Consider the following 21,742-nt stretch of genomic DNA (forward strand, 5'->3'; position numbering starts at 1 on the left):
CCCTCCACGTTGAATAGCACTTTGCCACTCACTATCCAACTAGTCGGACATTTTCGGGCAGGGTGAGGGGGGATGCTTGTGCCCACCTGTAAATCCTAACCCAGGGCATTACATAGAATTACAGAGAATCCGTAGAAACAGGCATTCCACCCAACTGGTCCATCCCAGTGTTTATATTCTACATAAACTTCCTCCCAACCCTCTTCATCTCACCCTATCCCTCTATTCCTTCTTCCTTGCGAAGGGGAAACTGAGATAAAACACTGGAGTCAAATCTTCAGTGGAAGATCTTTTATTGCAGAATTAATTTACAGCAAGCAGTGGGTCACAGGTAGAGATACGAGATCCAATAAACAAGATTAAAGAGTAGAAAGGCTGTGGGGAAGAAAACGCGGGAGTAGGCGTCTAGCCTGGAGATGTGGATACGGATGCGGCCCCTGCGCCAGGTGCCAGTTTGACAATCCTCAATGCAGCAGAAGAAGGAGCGGCAGTCCTTCCCCTCTAGACAGTCATCAGGCAACTCGTCTTCTGGCTCCTGCCACTGTGCCAGGTTGTTCATGGTGATGGTGGTGAAGCAAGGTTCCATGCCTGGTGCACAGGGCTCCTGCAAAACAACAAATCCGAGAGATGATCAGTTGAGGTAGGGATGAGGAGAGAGCAGAGTCCAGGCCAGGCTCAGATGCCTAACGGTGTTGCTGGTAGCCCTCAATAATACCCCCATACCTTCAATGGTTCACTTTCCCTCCTCCTCTCTTCAAATCATTGAATTCCATGACCCAGAACATTCCCTGACATTTTAAGGTCACCTTCTTTTCCTTGGGCTTAGACCATGTAGAATGGTAGGTGATTCGACCATGGGTGGGTTGAGCCCTGATCCTTTCCTCCTTCAATGTGGGATTTACCAGAAACAGGAACGATTTCCCCATCCTGAAACCACTCACTCCGCAATGAAATTGTAGTCATACCCACATCCCAGAGCTCAAAGATCAGACCACCAACAGCCTGAAGCTATGGTTTTCATTGCTGGTTAATGTTGATTGTCAATGAAATACATCCACAATATGCCCCATTACTGTGGCTTTCAGTTCTTTCATCACCTTATTGCACCTAATAAATGGATGCAAACATTTAGACACTCCTGTGCCTGAATTTTCTATCATTGTGTTTACATTGGTACCAATCACTGATTTAGCAATCAGATTGTCCGGGCCGAAACTGCACCTGTGTTCAAGTTGCTGCTAAATTTGCCAGGCCATTTTTCAGGCGTCCCTTGGGGGCCACCTAAAACAGATGTCAAGTTATCTATCTATGCGAAGGAGGGGACTAATGGTGGTTTTTGGTTCCCTTTCTAGAGTTAAGTGGCTCTGAGTAAAGCCGGATCCTGGGCCTGGTCCACTTGTGATTCTGCAGAGGCTCCTGCAGCGTTGATGAAAGTGAAATCGTGGCAAGTGGAGCGAGGAGAATTAGAAGTGCTCCTCCCACCACCTCGTCTCCTCAGCACTCGTCATCAACTCCCCTTCCCAAGTTGCTGCTCCAGTGATCCCCTCCCCACCTTTCCTCCTCCAATGCCAGACCAGCACCGGTGAGATCAGTGGCTCACCATTAGATTTTAGAGGAGTGAGCTGCCTGTAAAGACTCGAAAAGCAGGCACCAACAACTTGCCCAAGAACCAATTTCGAGCGAGATTCGGGCCTTTCATATTAGGGGTCAAAAATGGACCATAACCAATTTCTACTCTATCCTGAGCTACAACAGGAGATTCTCCCTCTCAGTGCAGCAAGAAGATACTGGGAAGGAGATGGAAAATAGTAACACTTAAATATTGATTTTCTGAGGCAAAATGTAGTCACACAAAGCACTGAAGTGAAAGACGACTAAAATAGTAATGAGCTGGGGCTCTGACATTTGTTTCTTCCATGACCAAGAACAATAAGCAATGTATTAACCTACTTTGGTCATTGATAAATAACTCACATCTATCATGTCAAGATTGTGTTTGTCTCAGGCACTCAGCAAGAGTTGTCTGCAATGGGCACAAGGAGACAAAACAGGGACAAAGTTAGACACATCCGGCCATAACACTGCAGGGAACTCCCCTGCTCTTGATTGAATAGTGCCATGGGATCTTTTACATGAGAAGGCAGAAGAAGCCTCAGTTTAATGTTTAAACACAAAATCTCCAATAGTGTAGCACATCCTCAGTACTGCCCCTCTGACAGTGCAGCATTCACTCAGTCCTGCCCCTCTGACAGTGCAGCACTCCCTCAGTACTGCCCCTCTGACAATGCAGCACTCCCTCAGTACTGCCCCTCTGACAGTGCAACACTCCCTCAGTACTGCCCCTCTGACAGTGCAGCACTCCCTCAGTACTGCCCCTCTGACAGTGCAACACTCCCTCAGTACTGCCCCTCTGACAGTGCAGCACTCCCTCAGTACTGCCGCTCTGACAGTGCAGTACTCTCTCAGTACTGCCCCTCTGACAGTGCAGCACTCCCTCAGTACTGCCCCTCTGACAGTGCAGGACTCCCTCAGTGCTGCCCCTCTGACAGTGCAACACTCCCTCAGTACTGCCCCTCTGACAGTGCAGCACTCCCTCAGTACTGCCCCTCTGACAGTGCAGCACTCCCTCAGTACTGCCCCTCTGACAGTGCAGCACTCCCTCAGTACTGCCCCTCTGACAGTGCAGCACTCCCTCAGTACTGCCCCTCTGACAGTACAGCACTCCCTCAGTACTGCCCCTCTGACAGTGCAGGACTCCCTCAGTACTGCCCCTCTGACAGTGCAGTACTCTCTCAGCAATGGCACTGGGAGTGTCACCCTGAATTTTGTACTCATGTTTCTGGAGTAGGATTTGAATCCAAGACCTTCCAACACCGAGGTGAGAATACTCCCACAAATTCCATACACAGTACCTTACTGAAGGGCTTTTGAAAATCTAAATATATTACATCTACTATATTACCCTTGTGTACTTTTTTACTTTTTCAAAGAAATCGATAAGGTTGGTCAAGCAAAATCTTCCTTTCAAAATCTGTGCTGACTGTTCTTTATTGTATTTTCAGCTTTGAAATGTTTTTTCTATTACATCTTTGAGTAAGGATTTCATTATCTTTCCTACCAGTGATGCTAAGGTAACTGATTTATAATTCCCTAGACTTGTTCTATCTCCCTTTTTAGATATAGGAATCACATTAGTAGAATGGAGGCCTCTGACACTAACCCCTTTTCTACGGAATTTCTATATATATATATGTAATAATGCCTCTGCTACCCCTTCACAAACCTCTTTTAATAAGCACAGATGCAATCCATCCAGGATTTTATGCTCTCTAAGTTTAACTTACCTCCTCTCTTTCTATCTTAAATGTCTTTATATCTGTTTTTATCTCTTTGTCTAATATGTCCTCCTTGTTAATCTCCCTGGTAAATACTGAGGCAAAATTGTTGATCTATATTTCTGCCATTTTCGCTGTCATTACTGTGAATTTATCATATTTATCTTTGATTGGCCCTATCCCTAGTGATGTTTCTTTTTTTATTTGTCTGTGGAATACTTTCCTACTTGTTTTCATAATGCTTGATAATTTAATTTCATAATTCCTCTTTGCTTTCCTAATAAACTTTTTGGATTTCTTTCTTAACTGCTTCATTATTCCTTTTTCCATCCTCTCCTTTATTGTCTATGTACTTACTGAATGCCTTTTTCTCTAGTTTCATTTTATCCTGATCTCTTTATTTATCCATGGTGGTTCATAATTGAGTAGCTTGTTTTTTTAGCAGAATATATTTCTTCTGGACTCTATTGATCACATTTTTAAATACTGCTGTTCTATCTCTTTTTCTGTTTTTTTTTGCTTTACATTCCCTAGTTCCATTCTCATCCCCTCTTTATCCAACCTATTACTTTGGTCCTTGGCTTATTTATGTCCTTCTCACTCTTCATCTTAAGCCGTATTATGTTATGATTGCTATTGCCTTGATGTTCCCTATGCTCAGTTCATTTCCCATTACTAGATGCAGCAGTGATTCCTCTCTTGTTAGACTTCTTACATACTTGGTAAGAAATGAGTCCTGAACACACTGTGAAGACTCCATTTCCTTTTCCCCTTTCCCTACTCCTACTTGCCAGTTTATTTGTATATAGCTGAAATCTCCCATGATTATTATTCAATGTTTTTTACTCAGTCAATGGATTTGCCTACATAGTTCTACCTCCACTTCCACTATTAGGTGATCTGTAGATCACTGTGATTAGCAGATTACAAAATACTCAGGCTGTTGTGTGTTTCTTTGTCTAACTCTATTACAAGCACATGAACACACATGAAAATAGGGCAAAGGCACTATTTCTTCCATTAGATTTTGCCTATTTTGAGTTTTTTTAAATTATTCATTTGTGGGATATGGTTGCTGTCTAGGTCAGTATTTATTGCCCATCCTTAACTGCCCTTGAAGCGAGTGGCTTGTTGGCCACTCAGAGGGCATTTTAGGAGTCAACTTATTTGCTGTGGCTCTGGAGTCACATGTAGGTCAGACCAGGTAAGGACATTAGTGAAGCAGCTGGGCTTTTGCAACAACAGTTTCATGGTCATCATTAAACGAGCTTTTTAATTGAATTCAAATTTCACCATCTGCTGTGGTGGAATTCAAAGCCATGTCCCTAGAGCATTAATCCAGGCTCTGAATTACCATTACACCACAGTCACCCCTGTTCTGTGAATATGACCATGTGTCTGTAGTCTGATGCCACCTGTGGTAGGTTTTTTTTTCTCCATCAGTTGCTTTTCCATCTACATGTTAGGTACTCTGCATTTGAAATATTTTTACACAAAATTAACTCCATTGTTATGAAAGCTCCATTCAGCAGGATTAATTGATTGTTTTCGATCATTACTTATCCTTTATCTCATTCCATATGGCTTCTGTATCCGTCTTAATATTAGTTATGTCCCTTTCTCTACTATCATTATGCTATCTCTAATTAGTACAACTACCCACCACCCTCACTCCTTCCTTCCTTATATATGCTATATCCTGCAATATTTAAGTCAGTTCAGTTTTTTTTATGTATCCTTGTTTCAGTTATCCCAACTCCAGTTATCCCGACTCCAGTTATTCCGACTCCATCTGGCTCCTCGCCAGATGGAGGAATTATTGCCTCCAGTTCCCCTATTTTGTTTCAGAGGCTGTGCAACTTAATTTGTTTTTATTAATTGTTCCATACACTTTTTTAAGTCACTTTATACTTATGTTCTACAATTGTATCCATTCCATGAACTTTTATGTTACTCCAATCCCTTACCTTTATCGGACCTCTAAGCACAGCAAGCTCCCAAAAACAGCAATGTGATAATGACCAGATAATCTGTTTCAGTGATGTTAGTTGAGGGATAAATATTGGTGAGGGCACCAGGGATAACTCAAATAAAACCAAGAAATGCTGGAAGTATTCAGCAGGTCTGGCAGCATCAATGGAGAGAGAAGCAGAGTTAATGTTTCAGATCAGTGACATTGAAACGTTAACTCTGCTTCTCTCTCCACAGGTGTTGCCAGACCTACTGAGTATTTCCAGCATTTCCTGTTTTTATTTCAGATTTCCACCATCTGCAGTATTTTGATTTTATATTACCAGGTATAACTCCCCTGCTTTTCTTCAAAATAGCGTCATGGAATCTTTTACATCCATTTGAGAATGCAGTCAAGGTCTTAGTTTAACATCTCATCACCAAAATAGCACCTACAACAGTGCAATTCTCCCTCATGACTACACTGGAGTATCAGGAAGGACTTTTACATTCAAGTCCTAAAGGGGTTTTGAACCCACAGCCATCTAACTAAGAGACAAACATGCTATCAACTGAGCCATGTCTGACACCAACAGTAGCACTTCTAATGCTGACCATGACACTACCGTATTGTCATTAGAAACCCATTTGATTCACTAATACCCCGTCTGGTCTCTATATGACTCCAGGCCCACAGCAATGTGCTGACTTTTAACTGCCCTCTGAAATGACCGAGCAAGACACTCAGCTGTATTAGACCACTTTGAAAAAGTGTAATAAGAATCATTACACATCAGGCAGTAACTGGGGATAGGCAATAAGTGCTGACCTTGCTAGTGATGCCCATATGCCATGAATAAAATAAGACTAGGGAGCAGTATCAGAGGACTTGAGGATTGCAAACATTTCACCCCTATTGAAAAAATAGGAGAGGGATAATTCCAGCAATTACAGACCAGGCAGCCTAATGTTGGTGGGGGAAACCTTTAGGGACAATAATCTGAGACAAAATTGATGGTAATTTGGAAAAATATGGGTTAATAAATGATAATCAACAATGTATTTGTTAAGGGCAAATGGTGTTTGACTAACTTGATTGAGTTCTTTAATAAAGTGATGGGGAGGGTTGATGAATGTCACATGGTTCATGTGGGTTCAAAGGGGCAGTGGCAGCTTGGATACAAGCTTGGCTCAGGGACAGGAAGCAGAGAGTGGCGGTGAATGATTGTTTTCCAGACTGGAGGAAATTACAGTGGTGTTTCCTGGGGGTCAGCACTAGGATCACTGATCATTTTCATATATATGAATAGCCTGGATTGGGTATACACATAATTTCAAAGTTTGCAGATGACACAAAACTATAAATTGTAGTAAACAGTGAGGAGGATAATAACAGACTAATAGCAGATTAAATTTAATGCAGAGAATTGGCAAGTGATGCATTTTTGTAGGAAGAATAAGAAGCCACAATATAAACTAAATGATACAATTTTAAAGGGGATGCAGGAAGAGAGACTTGGGGGTGCACATATATAAATCTTTGAAGGTGGCAGGTCAAGTTGAGAAGGCTGTTAAAGTATTGCGTTCAATTCTGGCCTTCACACTTTAGGAAGGATGTCAAGGTGCAGAGGAAATTTACGAGAATGGTGCCAGGGATGAGGGACTTCAAATGCATAGAGAGACTGGAAAAGCTGGGATTGTTCTCCTTCGAGCAGAGAGATTTGATAGAGGTATTAAAAATTATGAATGGTTTAGATAGAGTCAATACAGAGAGCCTGATTCCAGTGGCAGGAGGGTTTGTAATCAAAAGACACAGATTTAAGATAATTTGCAAAATAATCAGAGGAGAGATGAGCATTTTAATTTTATGCAGTGAGTTGTTGTGATCTGGAATGCACTGCCTGAATGGGTGGTGGAAGCAGATTCAATAGTAACTTCCAAAATGGAATTGGATAAACACTTGAAGGGAAAGAACAGAGAATCTGGGACCAAAAATGCGACACATGCATGATGGGCTGAACTTATGATTCTTTGTTAATTATCAAATCCGCTCTGACTACAACCTTTCTATTTTTATTCTGCTCCCTTATCCCTTGGACTGCCTCCTGCTCCATGGTGCCATGTTTACTCAAGCCATCCTCCCTGTGGCCTTCATCCTTATCTGCACAGGTAGCAAGTTCATTGTACCAACTGGATAGGATATTGGCTGTGGGAGATCCTTCTTTACCTCCCCTGGATTCTCCTTCCCCTGCTGACTGACTGTCGCACTTTCTCCTTTCTGCACCTCTGCTTTCCTCTGAGGTATGACTGAAAATTATTGAGATCATCCTCCTCCTCTTCCCTGATGTGTTGAATGTCTCTGACGTATACTCCATGTCAACAACTCTGGAGGGACTCAAGGCAAAGACATTTCTTTGTAGATGTGGCAATTCCGGGACAGTCTTGCTGTGCATATACTCCTATATACTGCAGTCCCAACATACTACCTCTGCTGCCATTGCTAATCTTGATTTACTTATTAGTTTGCAATAATTTATTCCAGAACTAATAGCGACACTTGGGTCTGGAATATATTTTGTAGATGAATTTTAGCTTAATATTAAATTATTTTGTAATTAATTATGAGTATTTATTTATTTACTAATGAACTTCAGCCTGAATTTTACATTGGGCGGAGGCCCCACCCACCAGCCAAATCGTCGGTGGCAAACCCGCCTCCACGGGGCCTGGGAAGCCACGTCAGGATTTTACACTCCCCACGCCCTTAAATGGCCTTGGGCGGGTCTTCCTGTCTCAGAGGAACGGCAGTCCCGCCTAATGGAGCTGCCAGCCAATCAGCGGGCCGGCAGCTCTCAAACTCAACAACGCCACCGGGAGCTATGCAAGGGGGGTCCGTTGGGGGTGGGGGGGGGTGTGGATGTAGTGCAGTGGGGGCGGTTGGGCCAGGGAGGAGGCCGTTAAGTGGCTGTTAATTGGCCACTTAAGAGCCTTGATTGGTCTGGGGTGGGCGGGCCGTTTCTCGCTGCTGCTGACCCTCATAAACTTGTAGTGGGGATGGGAAGGCATTGGGAATGGACTCCCCGACCTCTCACTCAATTTTATACACCCGCAATGCCACCAGTCACTCCTGCGGTGGCGGGGGGGTGTGGTGGTGTGGGCGGTGTGTAGAATTCCGATCTGCATATTTAAAGTCAATAGATTGGTTTAGAAAGTTAAACACTTACTTTAATTTCCTCAGCAATGGCCCATCCAATTCTTACCCCTGCACAAAGTTCAAAGTGACCCCCATTGTGATTTGTGTGTTCTGATTGGCTAATGTGGGGAGGGAAGAATTTCATTTACAAACCCTTCATACTGTGAGTAAGGCTTGCCTTGTTCAAGCTGCACTAAGTTACTAAGCTCCCAGTGCTGTTCTGTCAAAAGTAACGAGGTAACCAGCATAAATTCAGCATTGAATTTGTCGCAGCCGCCCTCCCCAACCATGTGCACTGTGGCTCGATGCAGTTGCCTATCTTCCTCTAATACTGTGCTGTGTTTACCAGCAATCACCATGACCATTCTGAAGGGTAAAGTAGCTGCTGCCAGCTGCATAGCACAAGGAATCACATGGGAAGCAATGGATAGAAAATCACTACACTAACCTGGCCAAGTGCTGGAAAATGGGATGAGAATGGTAGGTGCTTGACAGCTGGCACAGACACAATGGGCCAAAGGGTCTGTTTCTGGGCTGCATGACTCTATTTCTTGGCATGTGTATGTACATGTGAGTGTGTACATGTGTATGTGCATATGTGTGCATCCATATGTATCATGTGCGCATGTGCACTCTTAGGCTGGGATTTTACGCCTCCGAAATGGATGGCAATGGAGGGCGGCTGTAAAATTGCGTGGGGTGGCGTCAGGTCAGTTCACCGGCCTCATCATGCTGTGGCCGTATTTTACAAGTGGTGGACGGGGAAGCCATGTGGGGATGCCACTCGCGTTTTCAAAATGAGCAATTGATAGCCATTTAAGATGATTAACGAGGCAACAGATCACGATATTACAGGCCTCTATGGATTTAACAGGAAGTGCATGGGCGATACGGGGTGTCAGAGTCTATACACGTTTCAATGGGTGGCAACAGGGCAGCAGATGCTGTTATTCCTGCATTCAGCAGCTGGAGAGTGAAGCATTTTTCATTATGGGGGTGGAAGGTGTTGGGAGGCCACTGATCTGTGCTCAAGCTGCCCCCTCATGCCATTGTGGTCCAGGCATGGGATGACTTGAGAGGGGCTTGAGAGGAGGGATGGCTGGGCCTTGTTGCAGCAGGGTGGTTCAGGCACAACGGCAATGTCCAAGTACCATGGGCATCGTTCATTCAGGAGGAGGGGTCACCAGTAAAGAGGAGAATTAGATAGCGAGAGATATGTGGATTTCTTCGGAGGATTCTGGAGGAGTCAATGTTCTGAGCAGGATACAGGGTCCACTGTTTGGAGGATGATGGAGGGTGCAATGTTTGGAGGATGATGGAGGGTTCAATATTTGGAGGATGATGGAGGGTGCAATGTTTGGAGGATGATGGAGGAGTCACCGCTTGCAGAATGATGGAGGGTTCAATGTTTGGAGAGTGACGGAGGGTTAAATGTTTGGAGGGTGATGGAGGGTTCAATATTTGGAGGATGATGGAGGGTGCAATGTTTGGAGGATGATGGAGTGTTCAATATTCGGAGGATGAAGGAGGGTGCAATGTTTGGAGGATGATGGAGGAGTCACCGCTTGCAGAATGATGGAGGGTTCAATGTTTGGAGAGTGACGGAGGGTGCAATGTTTGAAGGGTGATGGAGGGTTCAATGTCTGGAGGATGATGGAGAGTTCGATGTTTGGAGGGTGATGGAGGGTTCAATGTTTGGAGGATGATGGAGGGTGCAATGTTTGGAGAATGATGGAGGGTTCAATGTTTGGAGGATGATGGAGGGTGCAATGTTTGGAGGATGATGGAGGAGTCACTGCTTGCAGAATGATGGAGGGTTCAATGTTTGGAGAGTGACGGAGGGTTCAATGTTTGGAGGGTGATGGAGGGTTCAATGTCTGGAGGATGATGGAGAGTTCGATGTTTGGAGGGTGATGGAGGGTTCAATATTTGGAGGATGATGGAGGGTTCAATGTTTGGAGGATGATGGAGAGTTCAATGTTTGGAGGGTGATGGAGGGTGCAATGTTTGGAGGATGATGGAGGAGTCACTGCTTGCAGAATGATGGAGGGTTCAATGTTTGGAGAGTGACGGAGGGTTCAATGTTTGGAGGGTGATGGAGGGTTCAATGTCTGGAGGATGATGGAGAGTTCGATGTTTGGAGGGTGATGGAGGGTTCAATGTTTGGAGGATGATGGAGGGTTCAATGTTTGGAGGATGATGGAGAGTTCGATGTTTGGAGGGTGATGGAGGGTTCAATGTTTGGAAGATGATGGAGAGTTCGATGATTGGAGGATGATGGAGGGTTCAATGTCTGGAGGATGATGGAGGCTTCAATGTTTGGAGGATGATGGAGGGTTCAATGACTGGAGGGTGATGGAGAGTTCGATGATTGGAGGATGATGGAGGGTTCAATGTCTGGAGGATGATGGAGGCTTCAATGTTTGGAGGATGATGGAGGGTTCAATGTCTGGAGGGTGATGGATAGTTCGATGATTGGAGGATGATGGAGGGTTTGATGTCAGGAGGATGATGGAGAGTTCGATGATTGGAGGATGATGGAGGGTTCAACGATTGGAGGGTGATGGAGGGTTCAATGTCTGGAGGGTGATGGAGAGTTCGATGATTGGAGGATGATGGAGGGTTCAATGTTTGGAGGATGATGGAGGGTTCGATGTTTGGAGGATATTGGAGGAGTCACCATTTGGAGGATGATGGAGGGTTCGATGTTTGGAGGATGATGGAGGAGTCAACGTTTGGAGGATGATGGAGGGTTCAATGTTTGGAGGATGATGGAGGGTTCAATGTTTGGAGGGTGATGGAGGGATCAATGTTTGGAGGGTGATGGAGGGTTCAATGTCTGGAGGATGATGGAGAGTTCAATGTTTGGAGGGTGATGGAGGGTTCAATGTTTGGAGGATGATGGAGGGTTCAATGTTTGGAGGGTGATGGAGGCTTCAGTGTTAGGAGGGTGATGGAGGGTTTAATGTTTGGGGGGTGATGGAGGATTCAATGTTTGGAGGGTGATGGAGGGTTCGATGTTAGGAGGATGATGGAGAGTTCGATGATTGGAGGATGATGGAGGGTTCAATGTTTGGAGGATGATGGAGGGTTCGATGTTTGGAGGATATTGGAGGAGTCACCGTTTGGAGGATGATGGAGGGTTCGATGTTTGGAGGATGATGGAGGAGTCAACGTTTGGAGGATGATGGAGGGTTCAATGTCCAAGTACCATGGGCATCGTTCATTCAGGAGGAGGGGTCACCAGTAAGGAGGAGAATTAGATAGCGAGAGATATGTGGATTTCTTCTGAGGATTCTGGAGGAGTCAATGTTCTGAGCAGGATACAGGGTCCACTGTTTGGAGGATGATGGAGGGTGCAATGTTTGGAGGATGATGGAGGGTTCAATATTTGGAGGATGATGGAGGGTGCAATGTTTGGAGGATGATGGAGGAGTCACCGCTTGCAGAATGATGGAGGGTTCAATGTTTGGAGAGTGACGGAGGGTTCAATGTTTGGAGGGTGATGGAGGGTTCAATGTTTGGAGGATGATGGAGGGTTCAATGTTTGGAGGGTGATGGAGGTTTCAGTGTTAGGAGGGTGATGGAGGGTTTAATGTTTGGGGGGTGATGGAGGATTCAATGTTTGGAGGGTGATGGAGGGTTCGATGTTAGGAGGATGATGGAGAGTTAAATGTTTGGAGGGTGATGGAGGGTTCAATATTTGGAGGATGATGGAGGGTGCAATGTTTGGAGGATGATGGAGTGTTCAATATTCGGCGGATGATGGAGGGTGCAATGTTTGGAGGATGATGGAGGAGTCACCGCTTGCAGAATGATGGAGGGTTCAATGTTTGGAGAGTGACGGAGGGTGCAATGTTTGAAGGGTGATGGAGGGTTCAATGTCTGGAGGATGATGGAGAGTTCGATGTTTGGAGGGTGATGGAGGGTTCAATGTTTGGAGGATGATGGAGGGTGCAATGTTTGGAGGATGATGGAGCGTTCAATGTTTGGAGTGTGATGGAGGGTTCAATGTTTGGAGGATGATGGACGGTTCAATGATTGGCGGATGATGGAGGGTTCAATGTTTGGAGTGTGATGGAGGCTTCAATGTTTGGAGGATGATGGAGGGTTTAATGTTTGGAGGGTGATGGAGGGTTCAATGTTTGGCGGATGATGGAGGGTTCAATGCTAGGAGGGTGATGGAGGCTTCACTGTTTGGAGGATGATGGAGGCTTCAATGTTTGGAGGGTGATGGAGCGTTCAATGTTTGGAGGATGATGGAGGATTCAATATTTGGAGTGTGATGGAGGGTTCAATGTTTGGAGGATGATGGACGGTTCAATGTTTGGAGGGTGATGGAGGCTTCAATGTTTGGAGGATGATGGACGGTTCAATTTTTGTAGGATGATGGAGCCTTCAATGTTTGGAGGGTGATGGAGGCTTAAATGTTTGGAGGGTGATGGAGGTTTCAATGTTTGGAAGGTGATGGAGGCTTCAATTGTTGAAGGATGATGGAGCCTTCAATGTTTGGAGGGTGATGGAGGCTTCAATGTTTGGAGGGTGATGGAGGTTTCAATGTTTGGAGGATGATGGTAGGTTCAATGTTTGGAGGGAGATGGAGGCTTCAGTGTTTGGAGGGTGATGGAGGGTTCTATGTTTGGAGCATGATGGTGGCTTCAATATTTTGAGGGTGATGGAGGCTGCAATGTCTGGAGGGTGATCCAGGATTCAATGTTGGGAGGATGATGGAGGGTTCAATGTTTGGCGGATGATGGAGGGTTCAATTTATGAAGGATGATGGAGCGTTCAATGTTGCAGGGTGATGGTGGCTTCAATGTTTCGAGGGTGTTGGAGGGTTCAATGTTTGGAGGATGATGGAAGGTTCAATATTTGGAGGATGATGGAGGGTTCAATGTTTGGAGGGTGATGGAGGATTCAGTGTTTGGAGGGTGATGGAGGCTTCAATGCGTGGAGGGTGATGGAGGGTTCTATGTTTGGAGGATGATGGAGGGTTCAATGTTTGGAGGGTGATGGAGGCTTCAATGTTTGCATCGTGATGGAGGCTACAATGTTTGGAAAGTGAGGGAGGCTTCAATGTTTGGAGGGTGATGGAGGGTTTAATGTTTGGAGGATGATGGAGGGTTCAATGTTTGGAGGATGATGGAGGGTTCAATGTTTGGAGGGTGATGGAGTATTCAATGTTTGGAGGGTGTTGGAGGGTTTAATGTTTGGAGGATGATGGAGGGTTCAATGTTTGGAGGGTGATGGAGGGTTTAATGATTGGAGGATGACGGAGTGTTCAATGTTTGGAGGATGATGGAGGCTTCAATGTCTGGAGGATGATGGAGGGTTTAATGTTTGGAGGGGGATGGAGGCTTCAATGTTTGGAGGGTGATGGTGTATTCAATGTTTGCAGCGTGATGGAGCGTTCAATGTTTGGAGGGTGATGGAGGGTTTAATGATTGGAGGATGATGGAGGGTTTAATGTTTGGAAGGTGATGGAGGCTTCAATGTTTGGAGGGTGATGGAGGCCTCAATGTTTGGAGGGTGATGGAGGGTTCAATGTTTGGAGAGTGATGGAGGCTTCAATGTTTGGAGGGTGTTGGAGGGTTTAATGTTTGGAGGATGATGCAGGGTTCAATGTTTGGAGGATGGTGGAGGCTTCAATGTTTGGAGGATGATGGAGGGTTTAATGTTTGGAGGGTAATGGAGGGTTCAATGTTTGGAGGATGATGGTGGTTTCAATGTTTCACGGGTGATGAAGGCTGCAATGTCTGGAGGGTGATCGAGGATTCAATGTTTGGAGGATGATGGAGTGTTCAATGTATGGCGGATGATGGAGGGTTCAATTTTTGAAGGATGATGGAGCGTTCAATGTTTGGAGGGTGATGGTGGCTTCAATGTTTAGAGGGTGTTGGAGGGTTCAATGCTTGGAGGATGGTGGAAGGTTCAATGTTTGGAGGATGATGGAGGGTTCAATGTTTGGAGGGTGATGGAGGCTTCAGTGTTTGGAGGGTGATGGAGGCTTCAATGCTTGGAGGGTGATGGAGGGTTCAATGTTTGGAGGATGATGGAGGGTTCAATTTTTGAAGGATGATGGAGCGTTCAATGTTTGGAGGGTGATGGTGGCTTCAATGTTTAGAGGGTGTTGGAGGGTTCAATGCTTGGAGGATGGTGGAAGGTTCAATGTTTGGAGGATGATGGAGGGTTCAATGTTTGGAGGGTGATGGAGGGTTCAATGTTTGGAGGGTGATGGAGGGTTTAATGATTGGAGGATGACGGAGTGTTCAATGTTTGGAGGATGATGGAGGCTTCAATGTCTGGAGGATGATGGAGGGTTTAATGTTTGGAGGGGGATGGAGGCTTCAATGTTTGGAGGGTGATGGTGTATTCAATGTTTGCAGCGTGATGGAGCGTTCAATGTTTGGAGGGTGATGGAGGGTTTAATGATTGGAGGATGATGGAGGGTTTAATGTTTGGAAGGTGATGGAGGCTTCAATGTTTGGAGGGTGATGGAGGCCTCAATGTTTGGAGGGTGATGGAGGGTTCAATGTTTGGAGAGTGATGGAGGCTTCAATGTTTGGAGGGTGTTGGAGGGTTTAATGTTTGGAGGATGATGCAGGGTTCAATGTTTGGAGGATGGTGGAGGCTTCAATGTTTGGAGGATGATGGAGGGTTTAATGTTTGGAGGGTAATGGAGGGTTCAATGTTTGGAGGATGATGGTGGTTTCAATGTTTCACGGGTGATGAAGGCTGCAATGTCTGGAGGGTGATCGAGGATTCAATGTTTGGAGGATGATGGAGTGTTCAATGTATGGCGGATGATGGAGGGTTCAATTTTTGAAGGATGATGGAGCGTTCAATGTTTGGAGGGTGATGGTGGCTTCAATGTTTAGAGGGTGTTGGAGGGTTCAATGCTTGGAGGATGGTGGAAGGTTCAATGTTTGGAGGATGATGGAGGGTTCAATGTTTGGAGGGTGATGGAGGCTTCAGTGTTTGGAGGGTGATGGAGGCTTCAATGCTTGGAGGGTGATGGAGGGTTCAATGTTTGGAGGATGATGGAGGGTTCAATTTTTGAAGGATGATGGAGCGTTCAATGTTTGGAGGGTGATGGTGGCTTCAATGTTTAGAGGGTGTTGGAGGGTTCAATGCTTGGAGGATGGTGGAAGGTTCAATGTTTGGAGGATGATGGAGGGTTCAATGTTTGGAGGGTGATGGAGGGTTCAATGTTTGGAGGGTGATGGAGGGTTTAATGATTGGAGGATGATGGAGTGTTCAATGTTTGGAGGATGATGGAGGCTTCAATGTCTGGAGGATGATGGAGGGTTTAATGTTTGGAGGGGGATGGAGGCTTCAATGTTTGGAGGGTGATGGTGTATTCAATGTTTGCAGCGTGATGGAGCGTTCAATGTTTGGAGGGTGATGGAGGGTTTAATGATTGGAGGATGATGGAGGGTTTAATGTTTGGAAGGTGATGGAGGCTTCAATGTTTGGAGGGTGATGGAGGCCTCAATGTTTGGAGGGTGATGGAGGGTTCAATGTTTGGAGAGTGATGGAGGCTTCAATGTTTGGAGGGTGTTGGAGGGTTTAATGTTTGGAGGATGATGCAGGGTTCAATGTTTGGAGGATGGTGGAGGCTTCAATGTTTGGAGGATGATGGAGGGTTTAATGTTTGGAGGGTAATGGAGGGTTCAATGTTTGGAGGATGATGGTGGTTTCAATGTTTCACGGGTGATGAAGGCTGCAATGTCTGGAGGGTGATCGAGGATTCAATGTTTGGAGGATGATGGAGTGTTCAATGTATGGCGGATGATGGAGGGTTCAATTTTTGAAGGATGATGGAGCGTTCAATGTTTGGAGGGTGATGGTGGCTTCAATGTTTAGAGGGTGTTGGAGGGTTCAATGCTTGGAGGATGGTGGAAGGTTCAATGTTTGGAGGATGAAGGAGGGTTCAATGTTTGGAGGGTGATGGAGGCTTCAGTGTTTGGAGGGTGATGGAGGCTTCAATGCTTGGAGGGTGATGGAGGGTTCAATGTTTGGAGGATGATGGAGGGTTCAATGTTTGGAGGGTGATGGAGGCTTCAATGTTTGCATCGTGATGGAGGCTACAATGTTTGGAGGGTGATGGAGGCTTCAATGTTTGGAGGGTGATGGAGGGTTTAATGTTTGGAGGATGATGGAGGGTTCAATGTTTGGAGGATGATGGAAGGTTCAATGTTTGGAGGGTGATGGAGGCTTCAATGTTTGGAGGGTGATGCAGGGATCAATGTTTGGAGGGTGATGGAAACTTCAATGTTTGGAGGGTGTTGGAGGGTTTAATGTTTGGAGGATGATAGAGGGTTTAACGTTTGGAGGATGATGGAGGGTTCAATGTTTGGAGGATGATGGAGGCTTCAATGTTTGGAGGATGATGGAGGCTTCAATGTTTGGAGGATGATGGAGGGTTTAATGTTTGGAGGGTGATGGAGGGTTTAATGTTTGGAGGGTGATGGAGGGTTCAATGTTTGGAGGATGATGGAGGGTTTAATGTTTAGAGGATGATGGAGGGATCAATGTTTGGAGGATGATGGAGGCTTCAATGCTTGGAGGATGATGGAGGGTTTAATGTTTGGAGGGTATTGGAGGGTTTAACGTTTGGAGGAGGATGGAGGGTTCAATGTTTGGAGGATGATGGAGGCTTCAATGTTTGGAGGATGATGGAGGGTTTAATGTTTGGAGGGCGATGGAGGGTTCAATGTTTGGAGGGTGATGGAGTGTTTAATGTTTGGAGGACGATGGAGGGTTCAATGTTTGGAGGATGATGGAGGGTTCAATGTTTGGAGGATGATGGAGGCTTCAATGTTTGGAGAATGATGGAGGGTTCAATGTTTGGAGGGTGATGGAGGGTTCAATGTTTGGAGGGTGATGGAGGTTTCAATGTTTGGAGGATGATGGAGGGTTCAATGTTTGGAGGATGATGGAGGGCTTAATGTTTGGAGGGTGATGGAGGGTTCAATGTTTGGTGGATGATGGAGGGTTCAATGTTTGGAGGGTGATGGACGCTTCAATGGTTGGAGGATGATGGAGGGTTTAATGTTTGGAGCGTGATGGAGGGTTCAATGTTTGGCGGAAGCTGGAGGGTTCAATGCTTGGATGGTGATGGAGGCTTCGCTGTTTGGAAGGTGATGGAAGGTTCAATGTTTGGAGGATGATGGAGGCTTCAATGTTTGGAGGGTGATGGAGGGTTCGATGTTTGGAGGATAATGGACGGTTCAATGTTTGGAGGGTGATGGAGGCTTCAGTGTTTGGAGGGTGATGGAGGCTTCAATGCTTCGAGGGTGATGGAGGGTTCAATGTTTGGATGATGATGTGGGTTTCAATGTTTGGAGGGTGATGGAGGCTTCAATGTTTGGAGGATGATGGAAGGTTCAATATTTGGAGGATGATGGAGGGTTCAATGTTTGGAGGGTGTTGGAGGGTTTAATGTTTGGAGGATGATGCAGGGTTCAATGTTTGGAGGATGATGGAGGGATTAATGTTTGGAGGGTGATGGAGGGTTCAATGTTTGTCGGATGTTGGAGGGTTCAATGTTTGGAGGGTGACGGAGGGTTCAATGATTGGAGGATGATGGAGTTTTGAATCTTTGGAGGGTGATGGAGGCTTCAATGTTTGGAGGGTGATGGAGGCTTCAATGTTTGGAGGGTGATGGAGCGTTCAATGTTTGGAGGATGATGGAGGCTTCAATGTTTGGAGTGTGATGGAGGCTTCAATGTTTGGAGGATGATGGACGGTTCAATGATTGGCGGATGATGGAGGGTTCAATGTTTGGAGTGTGATGGAGGCTTCAATGTTTGGAGGATGATGGAGGGTTTAATGTTTGGAGGGTGATGGAGGGTTCAATGTTTGGCGGATGATGGAGGGTTCAATGCTAGGAGGGTGATGGAGGCTTCACTGTTTGGAGGATGATGGAGGCTTCAATGTTTGGAGGGTGATGGAGCGTTCAATGTTTGGAGGATGATGGAGGATTCAATGTTTGGAGTGTGATGGAGGGTTCAATGTTTGGAGGATGATGGACGGTTCAATGTTTGGAGGGTGATGGAGGCTTCAATGTTTGGAGGATGATGGACGGTTCAATTTTTGTAGGATGATGGAGCCTTCAATGTTTGGAGGGTGATGGAGGCTTAAATGTTTGGAGGGTGATGGAGGTTTCAATGTTTGGAAGGTGATGGAGGCTTCAATTGTTGAAGGATGATGGACGGTTCAATGTTTGGAGAGTGATGGAGGCTTCAATGTTTGGAGGGTGTTGGAGGGTTTAATGTCTGGAGGATGATGCAGGGTTCAATGTTTGGAGGATGGTGGAGGCTTCAATGTTTGGAGGATGATGGAGGGTTTAATGTTTGGAGGGTAATGGAGGTTTCAATGTTTGGAGGATGATGGTGGTTTCAATGTTTCACGGGTGATGAAGGCTGCAATGTCTGGAGGGTGATCGAGGATTCAATGTTTGGAGGATGATGGAGTGTTCAATGTATGGCGGATGATGGAGGGTTCAATTTTTGAAGGATGATGGAGCGTTCAATGTTTGGAGGGTGATGGTGGCTTCAATGTTTAGAGGGTGTTGGAGGGTTCAATGCTTGGAGGATGGTGGAAGGTTCAATGTTTGGAGGATGATGGAGGGTTCAATGTTTGGAGGGTGATGGAGGCTTCAGTGTTTGGAGGGTGATGGAGGCTTCAATGCTTGGAGGGTGATGGAGGGTTCAATGTTTGGAGGATGATGGAGGGTTCAATGTTTGGAGGGTGATGGAGGCTTCAATGTTTGCATCGTGATGGAGGCTACAATGTTTGGAGGGTGATGGAGGCTTCAATGTTTGGAGGGTGATGGAGGGTTTAATGTTTGGAGGATGATGGAGGGTTCAATGTTTGGAGGATGATGGAAGGTTCAATGTTTGGAGGGTGATGGAGGCTTCAATGTTTGGAGGGTGATGGAGGGATCAATGTTTGGAGGGTGATGGAAACTTCAATGTTTGGAGGGTGTTGGAGGGTTTAATGTTTGGAGGATGATAGACGGTTTAACGTTTGGAGGATGATGGAGGGTTCAATGTTTGGAGGATGATGGAGGCTTCAATGTTTGGAGGATGATGGAGGCTTCAATGTTTGGAGGATGATGGAGGGTTTAATGTTTGGAGGGTGATGGAGGGTTTAATGTTTGGAGGGTGATGGAGGGTTCAATGTTTGGAGGATGATGGAGGGTTTAATGTTTAGAGGATGATGGAGGGTTCAATGTTTGGAGGATGATGGAGGCTTCAATGCTTGGAGGATGATGGAGGGTTTAATGTTTGGAGGGTATTGGAGGATTTAACGTTTGGAGGAGGATGGAGGGTTCAATGTTTGGAGGATGATGGAGGCTTCAATGTTTGGAGGATGATGGAGGGTTTAATGTTTGGAGGGCGATGGAGGGTTCAATGTTTGGAGGGTGATGGAGTGTTTAATGTTTGGAGGATGATGGAGGGTTCAATGTTTGGAGGATGATGGAGGGTTCAATGTTTGGAGGATGATGGAGGCTTCAATGTTTGGAGAATGATGGAGGGTTCAATGTTTGGAGGGTGATGGAGGGTTCAATGTTTGGAGGGTGATGGAGGTTTCAATGTTTGGAGGATGATGGAGGGTTCAATGTTTGGAGGATGATGGAGGGCTTAATGTTTGGAGGGTGATGGAGGGTTCAATGTTTGGTGGATGATGGAGGGTTCAATGTTTGGAGGGTGATGGACGCTTCAATGGTTGGAGGATGATGGAGGGTTTAATGTTTGGAGCGTGATGGAGGGTTCAATGTTTGGCGGAAGCTGGAGGGTTCAATGCTTGGAGGGTGATGGAGGCTTCGCTGTTTGGAAGGTGATGGAAGGTTCAATGTTTGGAGGATGATGGAGGCTTCAATGTTTGGAGGGTGATGGAGGGTTCGATGTTTGGAGGATAATGGACGGTTCAATGTTTGGAGGGTGATGGAGGCTTCAGTGTTTGGAGGGTGATGGAGGCTTCAATGCTTCGAGGGTGATGGAGGGTTCAATGTTTGGATGATGATGTGGGTTTCAATGTTTGGAGGGTGATGGAGGCTTCAATGTTTGGAGGATGATGGAAGGTTCAATATTTGGAGGATGATGGAGGGTTCAATGTTTGGAGGGTGTTGGAGGGTTTAATGTTTGGAGGATGATGCAGGGTTCAATGTTTGGAGGATGATGGAGGGATTAATGTTTGGAGGGTGATGGAGGGTTCAATGTTTGTCGGATGTTGGACGGTTCAATGTTTGGAGGGTGACGGAGGGTTCAATGATTGGAGGATGATGGAGTTTTGAATCTTTGGAGGGTGATGAAGGCTTCAATGTTTGGAGGGTGATGGAGGCTTCAATGTTTGGAGGGTGATGGAGCGTTCAATGTTTGGAGGATGATGGAGGCTTCAATGTTTGGAGTGTGATGGAGGGTTCAATGTTTGGAGGATGATGGACGGTTCAATGATTGGCGGATGATGGAGGGTTCAATGTTTGGAGTGTGATGGAGGCTTCAATGTTTGGAGGATGATGGAGGGTTTAATGTTTGGAGGGTGATGGAGGGTTCAATGTTTGGCGGATGATGGAGGGTTCAATGCTAGGAGGGTGATGGAGGCTTCACTGTTTGGAGGATGATGGAGGCTTCAATGTTTGGAGGGTGATGGAGCGTTCAATGTTTGGAGGATGATGGAGGATTCAATGTTTGGAGTGTGATGGAGGTTTCAATGTTTGGAGGATGATGGACGGTTCAATGTTTGGAGGGTGATGGAGGCTTCAATGTTTGGAGGATGATGGACGGTTCAATTTTTGTAGGATGATGGAGCCTTCAATGTTTGGAGGGTGATGGAGGCTTAAATGTTTGGAGGGTGATGGAGGTTTCAATGTTTGGAAGGTGATGGAGGCTTCAATTGTTGAAGGATGATGGACGGTTCAATGTTTGGAGAGTGATGGAGGCTTCAATGTTTGGAGGGTGTTGGAGGGTTTAATGTCTGGAGGATGATGCAGGGTTCAATGTTTGGAGGATGGTGGAGGCTTCAATGTTTGGAGGATGATGGAGGGTTTAATGTTTGGAGGGTAATGGAGGGTTCAATGTTTGGAGGATGATAGTGGTTTCAATGTTTCACGGGTGATGAAGGCTGCAATGTCTGGAGGGTGATCGAGGATTCAATGTTTGGAGGATGATGGAGTGTTCAATGTATGGCGGATGATGGAGGGTTCAATTTTTGAAGGATGATGGAGCGTTCAATGTTTGGAGGGTGATGGTGGCTT

The 21,742-nt window shown here is 45.8% G+C and overlaps 1 protein-coding gene across 3 annotated transcripts in view; it reads right to left on the reverse strand.

Annotated features, from left to right (window-relative positions):
* Positions 1–288: 288 nt before the first annotated feature.
* LOC137377949 (gamma-aminobutyric acid receptor subunit gamma-4-like) overlaps positions 289–21,742 on the reverse strand; it is a 396,241-nt gene continuing 374,787 nt past the window's right edge. For 2 of the 3 annotated variants that reach the window (XM_068048013.1, XM_068048012.1), the window contains exon 9: positions 289–604. In XM_068048013.1, coding sequence (XP_067904114.1) covers positions 326–604 — 279 coding nt within the window. In that variant the 3' untranslated portion in view covers positions 289–325. The remainder of the gene's footprint in view (positions 605–21,742) is intronic. The other variant, XM_068048014.1, reaches the window with a different exon arrangement.

This window comes from Heterodontus francisci, chromosome 15, assembly GCF_036365525.1.
Source record: "Heterodontus francisci isolate sHetFra1 chromosome 15, sHetFra1.hap1, whole genome shotgun sequence".
NCBI lineage: Eukaryota > Metazoa > Chordata > Chondrichthyes > Heterodontiformes > Heterodontidae > Heterodontus > Heterodontus francisci.